An 18,954-nucleotide genomic window follows, 5' to 3' on the forward strand; every position below is an offset into this window, starting at 1 on the left:
TTAAAATAACCGCTCCTTTTATAAGCTTGGGCACCTTCACTTCGTCCTTTTGTGCAACACTTCGGTTTGGGATTTTTAAGTCCTTAGGGATTGGACTCCAGCTTGTTCTTTAGGTGAGCCCAGAAGGCAGGAAAACGTGAAATGTATTAATTGTGCCTCAGATTTTTCCTATGATGTTGCTTTTTCTTTAGAGATTTCATGGGTGGAGCATTAAGAGGTTATCACTGTGATTTTTTTTTTTTTTTTTAATCCTGCTAATTTTAAAATGTATGTATTTCTCCTCAGTCTTTTACCTGTAGATAGCAGGGTACTCTGAGGCCAAGGGCAAAATGAATTCAGCAATGTTGGGTATGGCCCATTCTGGATGTGTCCATGCAGTCAGGTGCTAGGCAGATCCATGCCCTAAGGAGAGTACAGAGACAAAGGGAAGCACCAAAAGAGGTGACAAAATCCAAATACACTGGAGTGCTTTGGTTGTCCTGCCTTGCTCCAGCACTTCACAGCAGTTGGTGTGTGGCTGCTGCACAGAGCAGACAGGGATGCACTGACAGAGTCTGGCCCGGGAATCGCTGGGCAACAGCTGACTGCTTAATTTCCACTCCAGTGAATTGCAGGGAGGAAGAGGGATAAAATAATGGGCGAAGAAGCACACAGGGTTGAGTAACCATGCAGAAAGGAAGGACGTTGAATAGTGCCAGCTGAGAGAAAAGACAGGTACCACTGTTCATTTCTGAAGATACTGTGCAGAAATCTTCAGTGGGGAATGACAGATAGAATTGGCGGTGACAGCCAGAAAAGGAACAGGGAAAAACTTCTGGTTTTCAGGCCTTTGGAAACTTGTCCTCACCTGTTTCTCAAGTGCAACACAATAAGGCTGAAAAAGGAAGTGGATAATACCAGTTGGCAGAGAATTAAAATAAGGATGTTGAACAGTAGCCAAACCTGTGAAAGATGATGGTGGCTTTTTAGATGTTTTTATCTATAGAAAAGATATTTATAATCAGAAACTGTTTATCTTTTCCCCCTCCCCTTCATTTTGGTGTGCTCTCTTCTTCCCTGCTGTAGCCTTCCATCAGAAAATTTGAGCTTTACATCAGACACTGATAAAAAGAGAGTGGGTTTTTCTTCTAAAAAGCATTTTAGTCTCTTCTATATTTTTGGAGGAAACAGTTGAAGCTAGAAGATTGGCTGAGTTGCATGCCCAAGCCATAAAATTATTTTTCTCCGTGCTTGTGAAAACCAGATTTGATCCAGCAAAATTATGAGTTACAAACAAATCTTCCATCACTCCACTGGTCATTCGCTGTGGTCGATTATAGTTCCAAAGCTGATATAAGAATCAGATGTTTGGCTATTGTGTGTCTCTGCCAATCTCCAACCCAAGTGTAACCCTTTGGCATGACACATCCTATAATTTGTTAAGTTTTCTAACAATGGCTCATTTTGCATTTTGTTGGTGCTTTTTTCTCCCAGAGCCTAAGAATATGCTCCCCTCACTACAGACGAGAGCAATTAATCATCAGGGCTGTTAGTGAGGAAAAGGCCTGTCTATGGGAACAGAGTCATAGGCAAAGTAGAGAATAAAATTTTTATATCCCACTGCATAAATCACTTGGAGAAATATCTTCTGTACACAATTATCATTTTAAACCATTTGAATTTTATTTGTAAAGTTATCTTAAAACAGTATTTTTTTTCTCTGCACTTAAGGTGTGTTTTTGTAGAAAAATTATCCAATTCATTTTTTAAAGATGCCATAAGGCTGCTTGTTCTCTATTTCTTGTTTTTAGAAATCTCTTAGAATATTGTATCATTTTTACATCTGTTTTCTGCAGGGAAGACTCTTCCAATTTTATCTTAATTTCTATTGATTAAAATAATAAAGCAGAATCTAAAAAAAAAAAGAAAGAGAGAATGCTTACTAATATATGCAGGCAAACCTGCATTTTAAATGCAGGTGTTGTACTTTCTGAGCTCTGTACATCCACAGAATATAAATGTTGATCAGTGCACCAAGTGTTTATGAGAGTCAGCCCACTGAGTGATGGCAGGAAAATCTGAAGGGCTTGTTTGATAAGCTGTTGTCACTTTTCATTCCTTACCTCTTGGCTTTGAATTCTTCCCTCCTCAGTGCCGAGTCAGGTGTCCTGCTCTTTCTCTCCAGGGCACTTTCTTATGAGTTGTGTTACTCTCTCATGACCTTCTACACATTCATGGGGTTGTTAGAAGCCTGGGACCAGGGCCAGGGGCTGGGAATTACATCTGTTCCTGCTCCTTCATCTCCAGGATTCCAACTGGCTATTGGGGATTTTTTTCTGGTGCCACTGCTGCGTGCAGAGGATGATCCTAGTTTAGGTGGCTGTCTCATGGCCGTGGTGGACAAGACCTTTGGTTTTCCCAGTGTATACCCCTGCTTTTTTCTTTGGAATGGGCTCATTTGAACCTGTGTCACCTCCTTCCTCCCAGGATGGATGTTTTTAGGTCTGTGCTACAAATATTACTCGCAGACTCAATTGGTTGCAGGGAGGAGATGGATGTGAGGAGGGGAATCCAAATCAGTTTGGTGAAGCTAACAAGATGTCTGAGAAGCATCTCCTTTCAGGTGCATTTCCTGGTGTTGCAGTGCTCCAAAGCAGTTGACAGTTCTGTCAACCTACTGACAGAAATATTGGTTGGTAGCGCTAAATGTCATATATTTACTGAGCTGGGAAATGAAACAACTAAGAAACTAAGTTCTTCCCTTGAAGAAGGACATGAAGTATATACCTATTCCTTAATGGATTTTGCAGTCTGCTTGGTCTGTAAGGGCAGAACCTACACTCTGTATTTAAAGAAGGAGTAGTAAAAACTAATGGAAAAAATACATTTCCTACTCTGGCTTGTTTTCAAAGGTAATGTTTGGAGATAAGAGGTTATGTAGTCATCATAAAGAGGTACAATTCCACTGCCTCCAGTGCCTCTCCACCTGTGTATGTCCCAGTGGGATTGGGAAGGTGATGCTGTGAAAAGCATAGCCATAGCTGACAGTACAGCGAGCCTGGGAAGGGAGGAGAGCTTCTTCTTCAAGCTGGACCAATGCAGCTGTTGCCCAAGGCTGGTAATGCAATGTTTGCTCTTGTAAATATGTTCTCGTTTTTAGCATGACAATGATTTTGTTGAATAAATAGATGCCCTCCATCTGTTCCTGAGGGTTTACATGTCATGGCAGAAAGTGACTTTTGTGCCTGAATGAATGTGTATGTAAATCATTTTATGTCAGTAGCTTTACTTTCGCCCTGCACCTTAAAAATTCACTGCTCTAAGGGCTTCTGCATAATGGGCTTTTGGAGCCCAAGCAGTTCAATTGCTCGGATCTGTATTTACAAAAGAAATTCAATTAGCATCTTGATGCTGTCCCTTATTTTGGCAATTGATGGTGAAATCCCCTTGCAGGAAAAACCTGTAAATGTGTTGGCTGTCTCATATATAATTTTAATACCAATCTTGAGGAATTGTGAGATACCATTTTCTAATAATTTTTTATCGGTTTGGAGTAGTTTCTTGGAGGCTTCTTTGAAATCCTCCTTGAGCAATCCTCCTAGGTTTTCCTGTAAGAATTATCCCGAGGTGACATTGTAATCAGCTTGAAGATACTCAGAAGGGCTAACAAGGGCCACTTCTGCATGAGTCATCTATGACATTGCGTTACACGTTGTTTGCTTCGAGCTCTGCACACGCAGGCCGTGTCTTGGAATGTCCCCAAAACGATGTGGTGGTGGCAGCAAAGTTACCATACTCGCTGAAATTACACTGGAATTCTCCTTTCTTTTTATCTACTGTAGGTGTTCTCTGCCTGCCGGACAGTTTGAACCTTCACAAGGACCAGCAAAGGTCAAACAAGCCCGGGGAGGTGCAGATGTTCAGCCAGTCAGAGCTAAGGACCATCGAGCAGTCTCTGCTTGCCACACGCGTGGGGAGCATCTCCGAACTCAGTAAGTACCAGGCCGTTGAGAATGTTTGGATTTCTCTCCTTGAAGTAAAGCAAAGCTAAGTGCATTGCCTGGTTCTGCTGAGGAGAGATGAGGGGGCTGTGTAATGTTGAAGGAGACGTTGGGTAGATCTAGCTGTGTTCATGATCCATTGGTAGTTCAGAAGCTGGAGCTGTAGGAGGAAAGAAGTGTTGTGCAGACTCATAGCAATGTCTATTGCTTGTTTGTGTACATTGCTCTCAGTTTTAAAGGCGAAAGATGCTTTCTTCCATCTTCCCCTTGTTGTATTTGAGAGCACCTCTCAGCCTGGCCACATTTGCAAGTGTCTGTTGTAGTGGTGTCGTGTCTTATTTCAATGGGATGTCTCTTTTATGATGAGTGGGCAGAAAGCTGAAGGCTGCAATCAGTAAAGGGAATATTGTTGCATATTTAAGGCAGAGCTGCTTCGTCCTCTGTTAAAGAAGATCCTTTACCTGCCTTTCCTTCTCCAGCCCTACAACTCAAACCTGCACCAGAGGTGTTAATTCCTGAAAGATAAATTGTTTGCTATGGCTATTAATCGAAGCACTTTTTGAGAAACATGGTGATCTGTGTAGTTGTCAAAATCTGAAACGTTGGCTTTTGGCACTGATATATGGTAGGAGGCAAAGGCCATATGCATCCTCATGTGACATGGAGATAAAGTTATCAAAAGTGCTTTATTTAAACTTCTCTTAAAAGAGAAGCATTCCAATCACATGTTTGTGGTGTAGCTATGTGTGGGAAAACAGAATCATTCAGACAAAAAACCTGGGGTTTTTTCTGAGGTTTGTGAGAAATACTGTCAATTATTCTTTTCCTGAAGTCTGTTACAAAATTTCGGGGAGAAATTAAAAATACTCAAATCCATTAAGATATAGACTACCTAACCTACTGCTATTGTTATTAATGAATTGTGTGTTACCAACATCATAAAGAACTCTTGTTCATTTTTTGGCACTTCCTGTAGCAATGGGAGTCTCCTCTGTAGCTCCATTCTGTCATCATGGTTCAGTCTCCTCCTGTTTGTGAGCTATGTGAGTGCACCAAGGGTGTTTGTCTAGAAGGCACAAGATAAATTTCTGTTTTCAGCTTGCTAATTTTAATTTGCTCTGGTGCAGTGCCAACAAGCCAAGAGCCTTAGTGTGAAGTGTTGCTCCATCTCTGGAATCAGGTGTTCAGTGTTATTCAAATGAAGTAATTTATGCTCATTTATTTCACGTGTATGAAACACACAACAGTAATGTCTGTGTCCCAACTAAATTATGCATGATACAGCTCTCTTTCTTACACTTCATATGGTTGGAGTTTAATAAATAAGTAACTTGTGGGTATTTCAGGGTGGGTGGGGTTTTTATTCTGGATTTTTTTTTGGACCTTTGTACTCAACCCAACAAGCCAGACTTCTTAGATGGAGCACCCCATCCCATTTTGCAGTTTGAATTCTATCACCTCTGAGTGTCCTGTCTTAGATTCACACGCTTGGTTGGTAGGGTTTGCTTTCTGTACGTCTGTACAGGCAAAACACTCTTCAGGGTGGCCAGTTGGAAGGACGGAGCACGTCAGTGGGAGTTGGATGCAGCTGTCGGAGAGGCTGGCACATCCAGCAGGTTGATAGCCCTCCAAAAAGCCCTGTGGCCAACTTGGGGGATCCTCCCTGGCCACTGCAAGCAGATGCATGTCAGGAAAGCAGCAGTGGGAGGAGCAGTAACTGGCAAAGCTTGCAAGGCTTGATATGCTCAGTTGGGTAGAAGTCTGTGCTGTGGAGCAGTGCCGGTGCAGAGTTCAAAACCGAGCTGTGAAATGTGGAAGGAGTTGCAGCATGTTGGTGGGGAAAACCCTCTGAGTTTGGAGGAAAAGTAATGAAGTGGGAGGAAAATGGAGCAGTGAGGAGATACAAGTAGGTTTGCTCTTTGTTCAGTGCTTGTGTGTCTGTCTCTGGCATAAGCAGTGGCTGTGAGCTGGAGGTCACAGCTGAACCTCTGCCATGGAGGGTGGGTGGGGAACCACAGCGTGGGGCTGAAATGCAGAGCAGTGGGGAGAGGGTGGGGGGAACACCTGGGGATCATAAAGGCATGAAGGCAGAAGGCAAAGGAGGATTTACTGTTGCCCTGGTGGCGTGAGGGGGATGGACACTGTGGAGAAGAAAGAGGATATGGCAAGCACTGCCATGGAGAAAATGAGATATGAGGGAAGGATTGAGTAGGGAAAAGAGCCTGCTTTTGTGGGGGTGAATAAAAGAGATGTGGGAGACTCTCTGGAGAGGAGGGAATTCAGAGGATAGCACTTGAGAAGAGGATCACAAGGAGAAGGAGATGGCAACCAGAAGTGGATGACAGGGGCAGAAGCTCGGCTTGTGGACCAGCAGAGTGAGCAGTCCCCAGGCATGTGTCTGCATTGTCCCATCAGCTTGCAGTATCCCAGGAGCCAGGATTTAATTTCTTTATTGGTGTCCTCTCTCATTTCAGTGGGATGTCTGTTTTATGATGGGCAGACAGAAAGCTGAAGGCTGCAATAAGTAAAGGAAAGATTGTCGCACATTTAAGGCAGAGCTACTTCATTCTGTTCAAAAGAGCACAAAAACAAGGGCAAAGACTGATCTTGCAATAAAGCAATTTAATTTTATCTCAGGAAAAAAAGATATTTTAAAAAGCAATTCTAATTGAATGAAATTTCCTATAGTTTATTGACATGAATAATTAAAGTATTGTAAGTACACAGAATAACGGGAATTAACAAGTGTCTGCGTGCAGAGGAAAGGCTTCCCCTGCTCTCAGTTCTACCCAGCATCCTTGCGTGGAGCAGCGTGACCAGCTGCTGAGCTGCTGGAGGCTTTGAGACCAGGGAATTGAATCTGCCCCATGGAAGACAACAGCTTGCAAATGGGACCTGTGTTCTGCCCAGCACCTGTATTTCAGCGCACATCATCTTAATTTCTTTACAGTCTGTCCTAGGGGAAGAAGAGATTCGCAGGGTGGCAAGCCTTGTATCATCTGGTACCTTTACCTTGCCCTACCCATGATGGCCCTCATGTGTCTGCACCCTTTCTTTTTTTCATGTATTGTCAGTGTATTAGAAAAGGCCATTTGGGTAAGCTGGGTCTTCTTGGGTGTGACAGAAGGTAGGAAAAAACTGGGGAAAGGTGGGATGGCAGATATGACCAGAGAGGGAGGGCAGCACCATCTGGTGATGCTGCCATTGAGGAGTGCTCCTAGTCAGACTGGTGCAACTGGACTCATGGATGCTGCTCTGGTCCTGCCAAATCCTGCTTGCCTGGTGCTTCTGCTCTCATCTCCAGGCTCAGCAGGCACTGGTCCTCGCTGGGACACGTCCTGGCTGGCAATGACCAGGTGAAGCAGTGTCACTGGCCATCAGGTGTTCTCCAGAAAATAGGAAGAAGAGGTGATGTTGCTGACTTAGGAGAGAAAAAAAAAAAAAAAAAAGGGAAGTTTTGTCTCTGTGACTTAGGAGGAGCATGTAAATAGACACCTAATTCTGCACCACAATTACAGCAGCAATGCATGATTCCAAGGCAAAGGCTTAAAAAATTAATGTGAAACCTTATTCATTAAAATATAATGAACATGGCAGAAAGTTAAGGAACAACAATAAATCTGGTCTATGTTATATTGGCATTTAGTATGCAGCAGTTGTAATTGCCTACTACAGTGTGTTTTAAAATAATGTAATTTCATTTGAAATGCTTATTATATAGAGAACATTGGGAAGAACTGAAGCACAGCAGAAATAATAGGATTTAAAGAGTAGCCTGACAGTATTTCACTATTGAGTCTTAGGGAAAATATTTCACAGGATTTTTTTTTCCGTTGGGTTGGTGTTTTTTTTTTTTCTCCCCCCCAGTTTTTTTTCCTTGAAGTTTCCTGTATTACTAGACCAGACTTAGAGAAGAAAGGAAATAGATCTGTTTGGGTTTTTTCAGAAAGTTTTTGGGATTCTCCTAGATTTCTAGTTCTTCTCTTTCACTTTTTCCCCTTTCAGATGGGAAAAAAATAAGTAGACTGAATAGAAAAAGACAGGAACATTAGGGAGAGCTTTTGCTGTGGAGAGATCCCATGATACTGTATTTTGACCTTTGAATATTTTTCCTAACTTCTTTATATGCATGTTTGCAGTGCACAGACATTTATGTTATATTTGACTGCATAATGCTCCAAGACACGTATTCATCATCCACCTAAAAATACCGCTGCTGGCTTGGAGACCAAATGCAGAAGGAATGAGGCTCATAACTGAAGGTTGTTGCAGTTTTTTGGGGTGAAGGAGGACCCTCTTTCTCTTGAGCGTACACTAAGTAAGTGGGGAGAAGGCAGAGCAGAGCCTTATGGTGCACTGGGCATCAGTCCTGGCATCAAGAAATACTCATCCCTCACTGCCTTGGGGTAAAGGTTGTCAAGGTGTTAGTGTCTGACGTGGGACAACCACCCTGTGCTGATATGTGTTCGCAGGGCTGCAGAAGGCTGTGTGTCTCCAGCAGCACAGGGAGATAAACCATGGCTTAGGATGTCATCCAAAGAGTCTCTTAGTGTGTGTCTTCAGGTTAGAGCAAAAATCTGTTTGGGGCTTATTTTGGGTGCAAAGATGGCCAATCTCCTACGGCTTTCCTGAGTGAGAAGTTTGCCACCCAGACTTGTGCAAACCGCAGTGACTGGTGCTGGTATCACTCTGAGTGTTAACCGCAGTGAATAATCATTTTCATTTTAAACTGTGATAATCTGAAGATGTGATTTAACACTGTTGATATCAGAGGTTTTTTGCTTTTGAACGGTGTTTAATTTAGAGCAGTCCCCAGATGTGATGTTCAGGCTGATATTCCCTCCCTGTCCAGGCTGGTATTCCCACCAGTCGGGTCTCAACAAGGTTTTCCTTTTTGCCATTGGAAAAATGCTACCCTCCATCCCCTCTTTTCATTACACATCATCCTCACTTTGCATCCACACTGCTGAATGTATATATTTCCAAAATAAAAGCCTCCCACTGGGTCTTGGCACCCTTTCACGGATGAAAGGAAGGGTTACTGCTCAAGTATAAGTAGGAATGTGATTGCACATACTGATACTGTTTTTCATTTCTCCTCGCAGCCCCAGCTGAGATGATGAAAGTCTCATCCCCTCCCTTGCCTTTTCATCTAGTCTCAATCCTCTGCAGCCAACAGGAAGGAGTGCTGCAGGAGCCATACAAATTGATTTGTGTGCTCTAAATAAGAGGTTAAACCTAGGCTTAGAAGCAAATGCCAGGTTAAAGGTGCTTGCTGGAAGGGTGGCATCTGAAGGAGTGTGGTTGTAAGTGCTCTGCTAATTTACTGCCAGAACAAATGCCCTGTTTGTCAGATGTATTTCTCAGACTAAGCAGCACTGTAGAGTAAGACCAAGCTTATTCCCTGTGAACAGTTTGGTTTGTGGAGCACAGTGCTGAGCTAAGCAGAGGTACTAGCCAAAACCTGCTAGTTTTGGTTTTGGTACTAGCCAAAACCATTTAGATGGATGTGCTCCCTTCAGCATAGTGTTTGGTCATAGACTGACATCCTGTGTATCACCTCTTCAGATATGGTGATGCTTTTCCCAGTTTTCAAGGGCCCTCCACTGGGTTATTGCCCAAGGTCTCTAGGTCCTCACTCACCTGCTTTCTGAGTGTCTAATTTGCAACTTCTCCTTGCTGATATCCACACATCATCCAGTCTGTGTGTAAAAGTTAGAAGCTGTTCAGATGCTCCTCAGCAGAGAAAGCCCTGCCCCCCAGCAGAGGACAGAAGGCCGATGAATGCAGTGCTTAAATGGTAGGTGTTTTCTTGCCTTTGTTAAGGGCTGCCTGGTTTCAGGCTTTCCTAGCTGCTACCCCATTCTCCTTGCTGCCTCCTCTGAGTGATGGACCACAGGCTCCATTCACCGTCTGCATTTGTGCACAGGAAGAGTTCTGGGTTACTTAATAGCCCGAAAAGCAAAAAAAAAAAATATATATTGCTTTTCTTCTCTTCCCCCTGAGATACCCACTGTCATCAGCCATAAAACAATATATTTATTTATCAGGTGAGATGAAGTGTGAGGGAGAATAATTTGAAAATACCAGGTTACACCCTACTCAGGCTTTATCTTCCCTTTGACTGCCCTGTTGACCAAGGGGGTGGATTTCTGTCTTGAGTAACAAAGGCAGCTTGTCTTGTTTCTTGTCTGGGTCCTCAGTGCTCCTTTGGGGGCTCCCTGGCTGCCTCCATGGGTGAGACTCAGCCACCTTTGCCTTTCTTGGGGGCAAGCCCAGGGTGTTTTTGTTCCTCCGGGGCTTCTACCTCCCATGTTTCAGCCTACTCAGGTTTGATGCTTAGAGGCAAAAGGCATTGCCGTGGTGGTTGGGGAGTGCTGGAACTGCCACTAGCCTTCCCTGGTACACCAGTGTGAACTCTCACAGAACTCAGAGCTCCCCACTGTGCACCACATTTGAGGTACAGACTCCTGTTCCTTCTGAACCCCTGCATCACAATCACACTCGGGATTCAAATGACATTTTCCTTTCCTTGCAGTCCTCCATGTCCCTGCTGTGCAGAGCACAGACAATTGGTCAGGTCAGGGTGAGCACTTTTAGTTGGTCTGCTCAGCCATGGGCACTCTTAAATTCTGTTTGAGGACAGGGGTCTTTGTCAGGCCGAAGGAAATCTGGGAATGGTGGTCCATAAGGCTGTGGTGTTCCGCAGAGTGAAGGCTCTGCATTAGGCCAGCACATGAATAGCTCATCTGAGTCAAAGCTTGTTTTGTTTGAAGTTGATGTGGCTTAAGGGAATCAGACACAAACATCACGCTTGCCACGTTGGATTGGGGAGTCTAAACGTGTAAGTGTTGTTATAATAGGTATGTGAACTTGAGAGGGTTTAATTATTATTGTGGCTTTTTTATGGGATATATCCAATCCCTAATTTATCAGTCTTCAAAGGCTTTGCAAACACTAAATTACATGCAAACATTTACTCTGTAATATAAATAGAAGGTTCTTGGTATGGTGGAGTAAGTGAAGATAAAAAGATTAAATGATCTGTGGGAGGCCACAGGGAAACCACTGCCAGGAAATGGGCTGCTTGCGTTCTGGTCCTTAGTTCTGGATCTGGGACCACAGTTCCTTCTTTTGCTTTCGTATGGAAGAGATGAATGGCCTTTAGGAGAATAAAAGGTTGCCTGTGGTAGCAGATAGGGAACAGCAGAGATGGCAGAGCTGGGGAGGTTTCTGCAAGGTGAGCTCAATGATTAATTTGTTGCACATTGGATGGGGGTTATGGCACCCCAAGCACACCCACAGCCTGAGGCAGCTGGAATAAAATCTGGAAAATACTGTGTGCCAAGAACAACTTAACTTTCTTATCTTTGAAGATACTTTGTGCTAAGAACACACACACTGTGAATACATTCTGCACACTTTCTAGTGTGCAGCCACCCTATCTCTGTGCGCACTCCTTTCCTGGTGTAGATGAGTAGCGTTGAGTTAACAATAGAAAGCCTCACGATAAATCATTGGAGGATGGGTTTTGCTCAAGCAGTTTTGCCTCAGCTGACTTTTAAAAGATGGAGATTGATGTACCACTGGAGGCAGAGGAACGTGGAGAAACAGAGGAGCTGGAATCAAGAGTAGGGATGGCTCGGCGGGCTGAGGGTGACCCGGTAGGGGAGACGCAGCTCAGCTGCTTGTATTCACCTGCAGTGATGTGCTGACAGGTGTGTACTGGGGCAAACTGCACCAATTTGTCCCTGGGTGCAGAAACCAAAGGCAGCAGGAGGTGGAAAGGGAAAGAGACTTAGGTACACTTTGGGAAGGATGCAGAATGGCTGTGGCTACCAGCTAGCAGTCTGCTTAAATAGAACATGGTTTATTGTCAGATATAAGTTCACGTTTTCAATACAGTCTCCCCAGAGCTGGTTGTGAGCAAAACCATAGATCCAAGACTTCTGTGTTGAAGTGTGAAATGAATCTAGGTCAAGAAAATGAGTTTTGCACCTGGCTCACGTGCGTGTAAGGGGGAAATCTACTGACCATGACATGAAGTTGGCATCTAGAATGCGGCTCCCTGATGCATACTCCTCCTTTTCATGGTCTGTACAGGACACAGGAGGTTGTTAAGGGCTCTGAAAGACAGACACAACTCCTGCCTCTGGCTCTGGCCTGCTCATTGCAGGAGGAAGTATCCACCCAGGAAGTGCAGCAAAGCAGTAACACTGCTGCTGTCAACATGCCCCACTGCAGGGCATGATTCCCAAGTGCAGACTATGCACGTAGGAGTCAAGGACACCTGGAATGATGACCAGGCCAGCGTTATCAAACTGATGGGTGCTGCCTGCACAATGCTGTCGTGCTAAAAACATGGTCTCCTGGTGCTTCACGCAGTGCCCCAGCAGGGCACCAGGTGGGAAGGCAGCTGTGGTGGAAAGAGATGCTCCTCTCTCTCCCCTGGGTTTTGAAGGAAAAGACACGGGTCAAAGAACTGAGTGTCTCATTTTCCGTGTGCAAAGACATCATTGCTAAGTTGTTCTGGTAGTTTTAGAACATGCTTTTGGAACAATAAAAGCATGAGGTGGGTGTCATAAGGAGCGGCTACATAAGGATCTGTCCATGTCATTCACCTCAGGGCTGTGCCTCTGCAGGCATACACTCAGCTGAATGGTTTTGGCTCTGGCAGTCGTTCAGTCTGAAAAAAGTTAGCCTGCTCCTAGGCAGGCAGGATAGATAGCATCATCAGGTCTATCATGATAGATCAGAAAATCCCACAGGAAGCTTCTCAGACGTGGGCATTGGGTATCTGTCATTTTCTTTCTATTCCTTCTTCTTTGCCTTCCTCTGCCTGCCCCCCCCCCCCCTACAAAATTGGAAACAGATGTGTTATTCTTTAAACATCAGGCTCTAAAATAGTAAAAGCAGTGATAATAGCTTTTACTGAAGCCAGACACAGTTGAAAAAAAAAAAAAGCTGTACTGGTACTGGTCGCTGCAGAGAGGGCTCAGGCTGAAGTTGTCCACTTGCATGCTGTATGTTGTTGTATGTTATGTTGCACTCCTATGCAGATGGGAGCAGCTTTACTTTGTCTGTCACATCATATCTGTGGCTTGAAGTCAGTGAAGCTGTTCCTTAAATATTCAGTGTTGCCTTAAACCAGGCCCATGTCACAACATGTGCATTACATAATATTTTCAATCTTTAAATCAAATGTATGTGGACCTTGCGTTCACTGACTGTGCTGATCTGACAGCAGCAGCAATGGACGAGCCCCGCTTTAGTAATGGGAAGAGTGAAATGTTGGGAGCTGCAGCGGCTGCTCTGCACACACCGCGGTGCAGAGGTGGTTTCCTAGGGTTTTGGTAGCTGGTGTGCGAGGCACAGCCTTTCTCCTCTGGGCTGACAAGCTCCAGTGTGGAGCCGCATTCCTGGAGCCCTTCCCCATCCTGAATCAGAGCTGCAAGGCAGTGTCACCCTGGGGCTTGCCGCTGCCTTTGCTGCCCTCTGGGAGCCTGTCCTCTAGTTGTAGCTTCCCAGCTTTGGCAACAAAAATATCCTGAAATGTCCCCCCACTTCGCTGTTCTTTTTCTTTTTTCTTGTGTTTACCCTGCACAATGTGATGTTTTTGTCTTCCTGGCTGTGCCTGCAAAGCAGTTGGTGCGTTGGCTCACTTGGCTTATGTTGCATAAATTACGGAAGTTTTCATTGAGTTTAATTTAAAAACAAAATAAAATTGGCAAGCTCTCTTGTCAGGCAGATCATCTCCCCACTCTGTCCTTCAGGTGGTGGTACAGAGTGAAAATTTGGTCAGTGGAGGGCAAGGTAGGGATCCCTGCCAAGCCCCTAGGGTCATGATGCCACAGCCATCGGGAACCTCATTCATGGAGTTACAAGGTCAGTGCAGCTGCTGGGAATTTTATTTTAGATGTGTTCTTTGGGTAGATGATGCAGTGAGGAATTTATCGGCCTTTCAGATGTGTTCAGCTGATACAGCAGAGACATATTTTCAGGGCCAAAAAAGAAGCAGAAAAGCCAGCAGTGCCGTGAGCAGGTAACCTGCCCTTGCGGAGCGTTTCTGTGCTGAGCGCAGCCCTGAGGGGTGCTGTCACTGATGAAGGGATAGCACAGACTTGTGAAGGCGGCTCTCTCGTGTGTGGCCATAAATTCAAGGTTGCCCTCATTGTTCAGATATAACACAGCTTTTACAGCTGGCAAGGAGAGCATGTGTAGTTTGGGTTTGCCAGATAAGACTGGAGTTGGCTGATTGCTGGAGAGCAGACCAGAGTCCCATCATGAAGCTGATTTCACATCCATAGGCTTTGGGGTGCCTTGGAATCAAAGAGTCTCAACTCTTGATACATTCTTAGGAAGGAAATGGAGAAGCAAAAGCATATTAGCAAGGAACAATAGAAGGAGCAAAACCTGGTAGGGATTCAAGACAACACACACACACACACCTAGAACCAGATGTTGCACTGTGCTACATTTTACAGTGTTTGCCTAAGTGCTGCCATGCAGTGTGTGCATGTGCCTGTCAGCTTCCCTGTGCCTTCTTGGCACTGATCCTGGAGAACAGATATGCTAAGGCACGGTCTCTGCCCTGGAGAGTTGTTGCTGTAACTGGATGCGGCTGGAGGAGGCAAAGGGCACTAGGGCAAGTATCGGATTGTTCGAGGTTAGGCTGTGGAATCAAACAGAGCAGTGATTCCTGTCCTGCCTCCACAGCTCTGTCCGTCGGGTACCCATATAATGGGGCTTTTTATGCTTGCTTACTGTTCTCTGTGAAGCTCAGTGTTTTACAGGTATTGATTATTTAGGCTTTGAGTTGGTCCAAAGAAAAAAGTCAACTTTCTGGTAAAGAAATGTTACGATAATTGCTAATATAGAAATTATTTCAAATGTGACCAGAGAAAGCATAGGAAAGGCAAAAGAAAGATCTAAGTAATGAGTTCTTGGTATAATGTAATTAAATGAGGCTAAAATATTAAAAAAACAATAATTCAGCTTTAATGGTATGAATTGTTTTGGGTTTTTTAGGAAGCAGTAGAGGAAATACAGCATAAAAGGATGAACTCCTGGTCATATTGACATGGGCTGGAGCTTTGCCTTTCAGCAAGGCTTGAGTTCCTCCAGTCTTGCATCAGCAGTGATGCTTAGCTGCCTGTCCCACGCAGATCATTCTTGCTGCTGCTTTCCCTTCTTGTTCACCGTGCAGCTTCCTCTGGTCCTGGGCGTGGCACTGAGGTCACACCACCCCAGCGCTCAGGGAGGAGTGGGATGAAGTAATGCTGCTGCCAGAATCTGGGCTGAAATTGCATCTTAGTTTTTATTCGTCATTCATGACAGAAGTCAGAGGCATTCTCTGGTGCCTGCTGTCTCAATCCACTGAAATAAGGCTAGCTGTTTGCTAAACTTGACCCATGTTCTTCAGAGCTGTAATGGCGTGGGTCTGAGAAGGCTGAATTTAGTGTGTGTCTCCCTTTTCTCTGCCTTTGCTCTTATTGTTAAAGCTGGATGTTGCAGCCAGCATTTCTATGCAATTTTTTTTCCTTCTGGAGAAAAATGGAGGAACAAGGCTGCTAGCAGTTAAATTGGCCTGTGCTAGACTTGGCAGTGCACATCTGCTGTGACTGGAGTGGGCTGAGTGAAGGAGGTCCCAAACTTTCCTGCTGCTTCTGGTTGCTTGCAAATAGCCCTGTGCGGGACTGGGGAGTCATCTCAGAGGCACATCTGTCTCTTCTGCTGACCTGATCCTGCATACTTTCTACATGCATAGTTTCTCTTGGAAATTATGAGCATGCAAGACTGCAAGATTGGTTCTATCATGGCAATTTCCTGGCAGAGGGAGAGAACACAAGCTATTTTTAAATGAAACCTTTGAATCAGAAGAATATTGCAAAGTGAAGCAAAAATTTGTGTCAAAACCCTGAAATCATGGACTCTGCAGTTTCCTCATGCCAGTGGTTTTCTTCTCTTCGTGGTTTTAAGGCTACGTTTTTGGAGGACTGGCTGAGATTTTTAAGTGGATTTCTATTCTCCTTGGTGCACATTATCACTGCAGCAGCAGCATTTTCTGTGTGAGTCAGGCTGGAGAGAGGTGATGTGTTATCTTCAAAGGGGTGGGACTTTGCAAAAACCTGTGGTTCAGCCATGCACACTGTCAGAGTGGTTGTCCTTTAAGTTTGCCCAGGAGTTCATTATTTATCCCTTTGCAACTGGTTTTATGCTCCTACCTTGATGTACAACCTAAACTTTTCCTTCCAAGTTTCAGTGCTCAGTGGTCACTTGGGTAAAGCAAGTAAGAGGGAGTGCGTGACTTCTTCTTAACAGTGGAAAATTATGCCCTCTTTTTCTCATCACCTGCTTTTGTATAGCTGAAGAATGACCCAAAGGGCTCTTGCTCAGATTTTCATTTAAAACAAACCAACTGATTTGATTCGAGATCATTATTTCCCCCAAAAGCACTCTCAGAGTGATTTGAACATGTGAAAAAAGGCAGTTTAAACCACAGTTGTTTCCCTGCCTTTGATAGAGTGGTCACTTGTCAATAGATATAAAATTCACTGCCTAGGAGAGAGATGCTTTAGTTAATTAGTTACAATCAGTGTTGTGCTAAGAGACTGTGCTGCTGCTTGCCCATGTATTTGCCTGGTAATCTCACTTGCTGGCTTTGCTTATCCCAGTCCACATGTTGTGGCTGGATTCCTGTATCTGCCTTGTGAGTCAGTGCCCCAAACTATATTGGTGCAGGGAGGGGATGATGAGCATCTTCCTCTTTTCAGTGCTCTGGAAATCTGGGGGGCCAGGTGAGCCTACTTCATAGGTTTTATTTTTCTGCTTACAAGAAGTTTTCCAGGCCTAGCCTGCACTTAAAAAATTAGTTTTGGTTGCACATTTTTTATATTGTCTTTTAGCAATATTTCCCCCCTTTTCTCTTCACCCATGTGCCCATTCACATCCTCCTGCAGTGCTTTGTGTGTTATCTGACTGCCTCCTTCCTCATTCCAAGGGGCTGGATTTCACTGTCCCTCTGACTAGGAGCATGCAGCTTTTGGTGCCACCCTGCATGGTCATTTTTTGGGTCTGTATGGTTTTACCATCCTCCAAAGGCTGCTGAGTAGTTAAGTGTGATCCTGGCCTCAGCATGCCAGCTCTCGTGGTGGTGCTGAGACGGGCCAGCCTGGCACTGCCCACAGCAGCATCTTCACAGAAACACGTCCCCTGCAGGCCTTTGTGGGCTTGTCTGCAGCTTGGGTATGTCACACCAGGCCACTAAAACCACCAGGAAAAGTTCAGTCTTGTGATGAGTAACACCCAGGATCCTGTCCTACTCTCTGCTCTTTGCGTATGTGAGGTCAAATGGAAGACCAACCCAGTGTGCCTTTCAGCTTGCAACTCAGGAGAGGCAACTGAACAGCCTGGCATTCACCTGGCTCTTGCTTTTTCCCAGGTGACCTGGTGTCTCGAGCGATGCACCACCTGCAGCCCCTCAATGCCAAGCAGCACGGGAACGGGACACCGATGCACCAGAAGCAGGGATCCTTCTACTGGGAGCCGGAGGCTCTGTACACCCTTTGCTACTTCATGCACTGTCCACAGATGGAGTGGGAAAACCCCAACGTGGAGCCGTCGAAAGTCACGCTGCAGACTGAGAGGTAAGAGCCTCTGCACGGTGCTTGGTGTAGTGGTGAGGATGTTTTGTTAATAAATCAGCCTGGCTGGCTAATTGCTAATTACAGCCTGTGCGCGAGAGGCTGCGGAGCAGTCTGGTTCGGTTTAGGATCACCTCCTTGAAATCTGCTGCTCTCCCCATACTGCTGCGTGGCTGAACCAATATATATCAAAAGTGACACCCAGTGGCTACAGACAGCAAATTGGTTCCAGATGTGCACTTGGGAGAGATTTCCTTTTCCTTTCGTTGTTGCTCAGCTATTCTGTGTTTTGGAAAAGAAAATGAGAACTTCTATTTCTGGCCTACGAGGTTTGGGTTTTAAAGGGTTGGGTTTTTTTTCCCCTGCGTGTTAATAGGGCTCAACAGCTGTGACTGGGGAAATGGAAAATGAATAGAATAGTGTGTAGAAAGGAGAAGTCATTAAAGATGCTGGGCTCCAGCCGCACTGAGTAACGGAGCACAGGAGTGCCCTTGGGGTTGCCCTGGCCAGGGAGGTGGCAAGTGCCAGCTGTGCTGCTCTTGTCCTTGCTCCAGGGATGGGCAGGGCCCGGGAGGTGCACCTGTGGCCCTGTCCTGGCTCAGGGCCTGATGTAAGGTGAGAAGGTGATGCCTTTGAAGCTGGCAGGCAGGGTGCCCAGCACAGGGGACAGATCGCTGACCAAGGAAATGAATTCATCTCGCATCAAAAGCCCAGCAAACCCTCTTTTAAAACATGCCTCCAGCTGTGTGCTGGGGCACACTCTGTTGCTTCCCTGCCACACTCTCACCAGCCCTAAACCAGGCATCCCCAGTACAGAGATATGAGAAGAGCGGCTGGTGCTTGGAAAGCGCTGGATATGAATTTTTAGGATGGGTATTGTGGTGATGCAAATGCAAGCTGGTTTGTCAGGCTGGGCTCCACATCTACATCCCAGGGTATGTATTGCAGTGTACATGTGAGCCAAACTCTGATCTGCACTTATGGGGGCTTGGCTATTGTTGCAGAATGAGGTCTGCATCTCAAAAGCAGCATTTGAAGGTCTCATTGTGTGTGTAGCTGTAAATGGTATATATTATGATATCTTAATTGAAATAGTTTTTTATTAATTGCAGAAGAGCATACAAGATGAAATTCTGGCATTAATGATGTTACTGGGAATTTTGCCATTTGCCTTTGGATGGCATTTTGTTTCTTTTCAAGTTTGGGTCGCTCTGTGAGCATGCTTGTCACTTTTTGTTCTGTTTTTTCCAAAGTATGAAAAAAAAAACCAGAATGGAAATGACAAAAATCCAGAATTTTCTCTTTTTTTAAAAAATTGTTTTGTAATTTAA

The 18,954-nt window shown here is 44.9% G+C and overlaps 1 protein-coding gene across 1 annotated transcript in view; it reads left to right on the forward strand.

Annotated features, from left to right (window-relative positions):
* ABTB3 (ankyrin repeat and BTB domain containing 3) overlaps positions 1–18,954 on the forward strand; it is a 166,268-nt gene that overhangs the window by 90,917 nt on the left and 56,397 nt on the right. Inside the window, exons 2-3 of the mRNA XM_066183992.1 lie at positions 3,822–3,971; positions 17,422–17,626. Of these exons, the coding sequence (XP_066040089.1) occupies positions 3,822–3,971; positions 17,422–17,626 (355 nt within the window). The remainder of the gene's footprint in view (positions 1–3,821; positions 3,972–17,421; positions 17,627–18,954) is intronic.

Source organism: Chamaea fasciata, unplaced genomic scaffold, assembly GCF_029207755.1.
Source record: "Chamaea fasciata isolate MVZ Bird 193981 ecotype frontalis unplaced genomic scaffold, bChaFas1.0.hap1 SCAF_5, whole genome shotgun sequence".
Taxonomy (NCBI): Eukaryota; Metazoa; Chordata; class Aves; order Passeriformes; family Sylviidae; genus Chamaea; species Chamaea fasciata.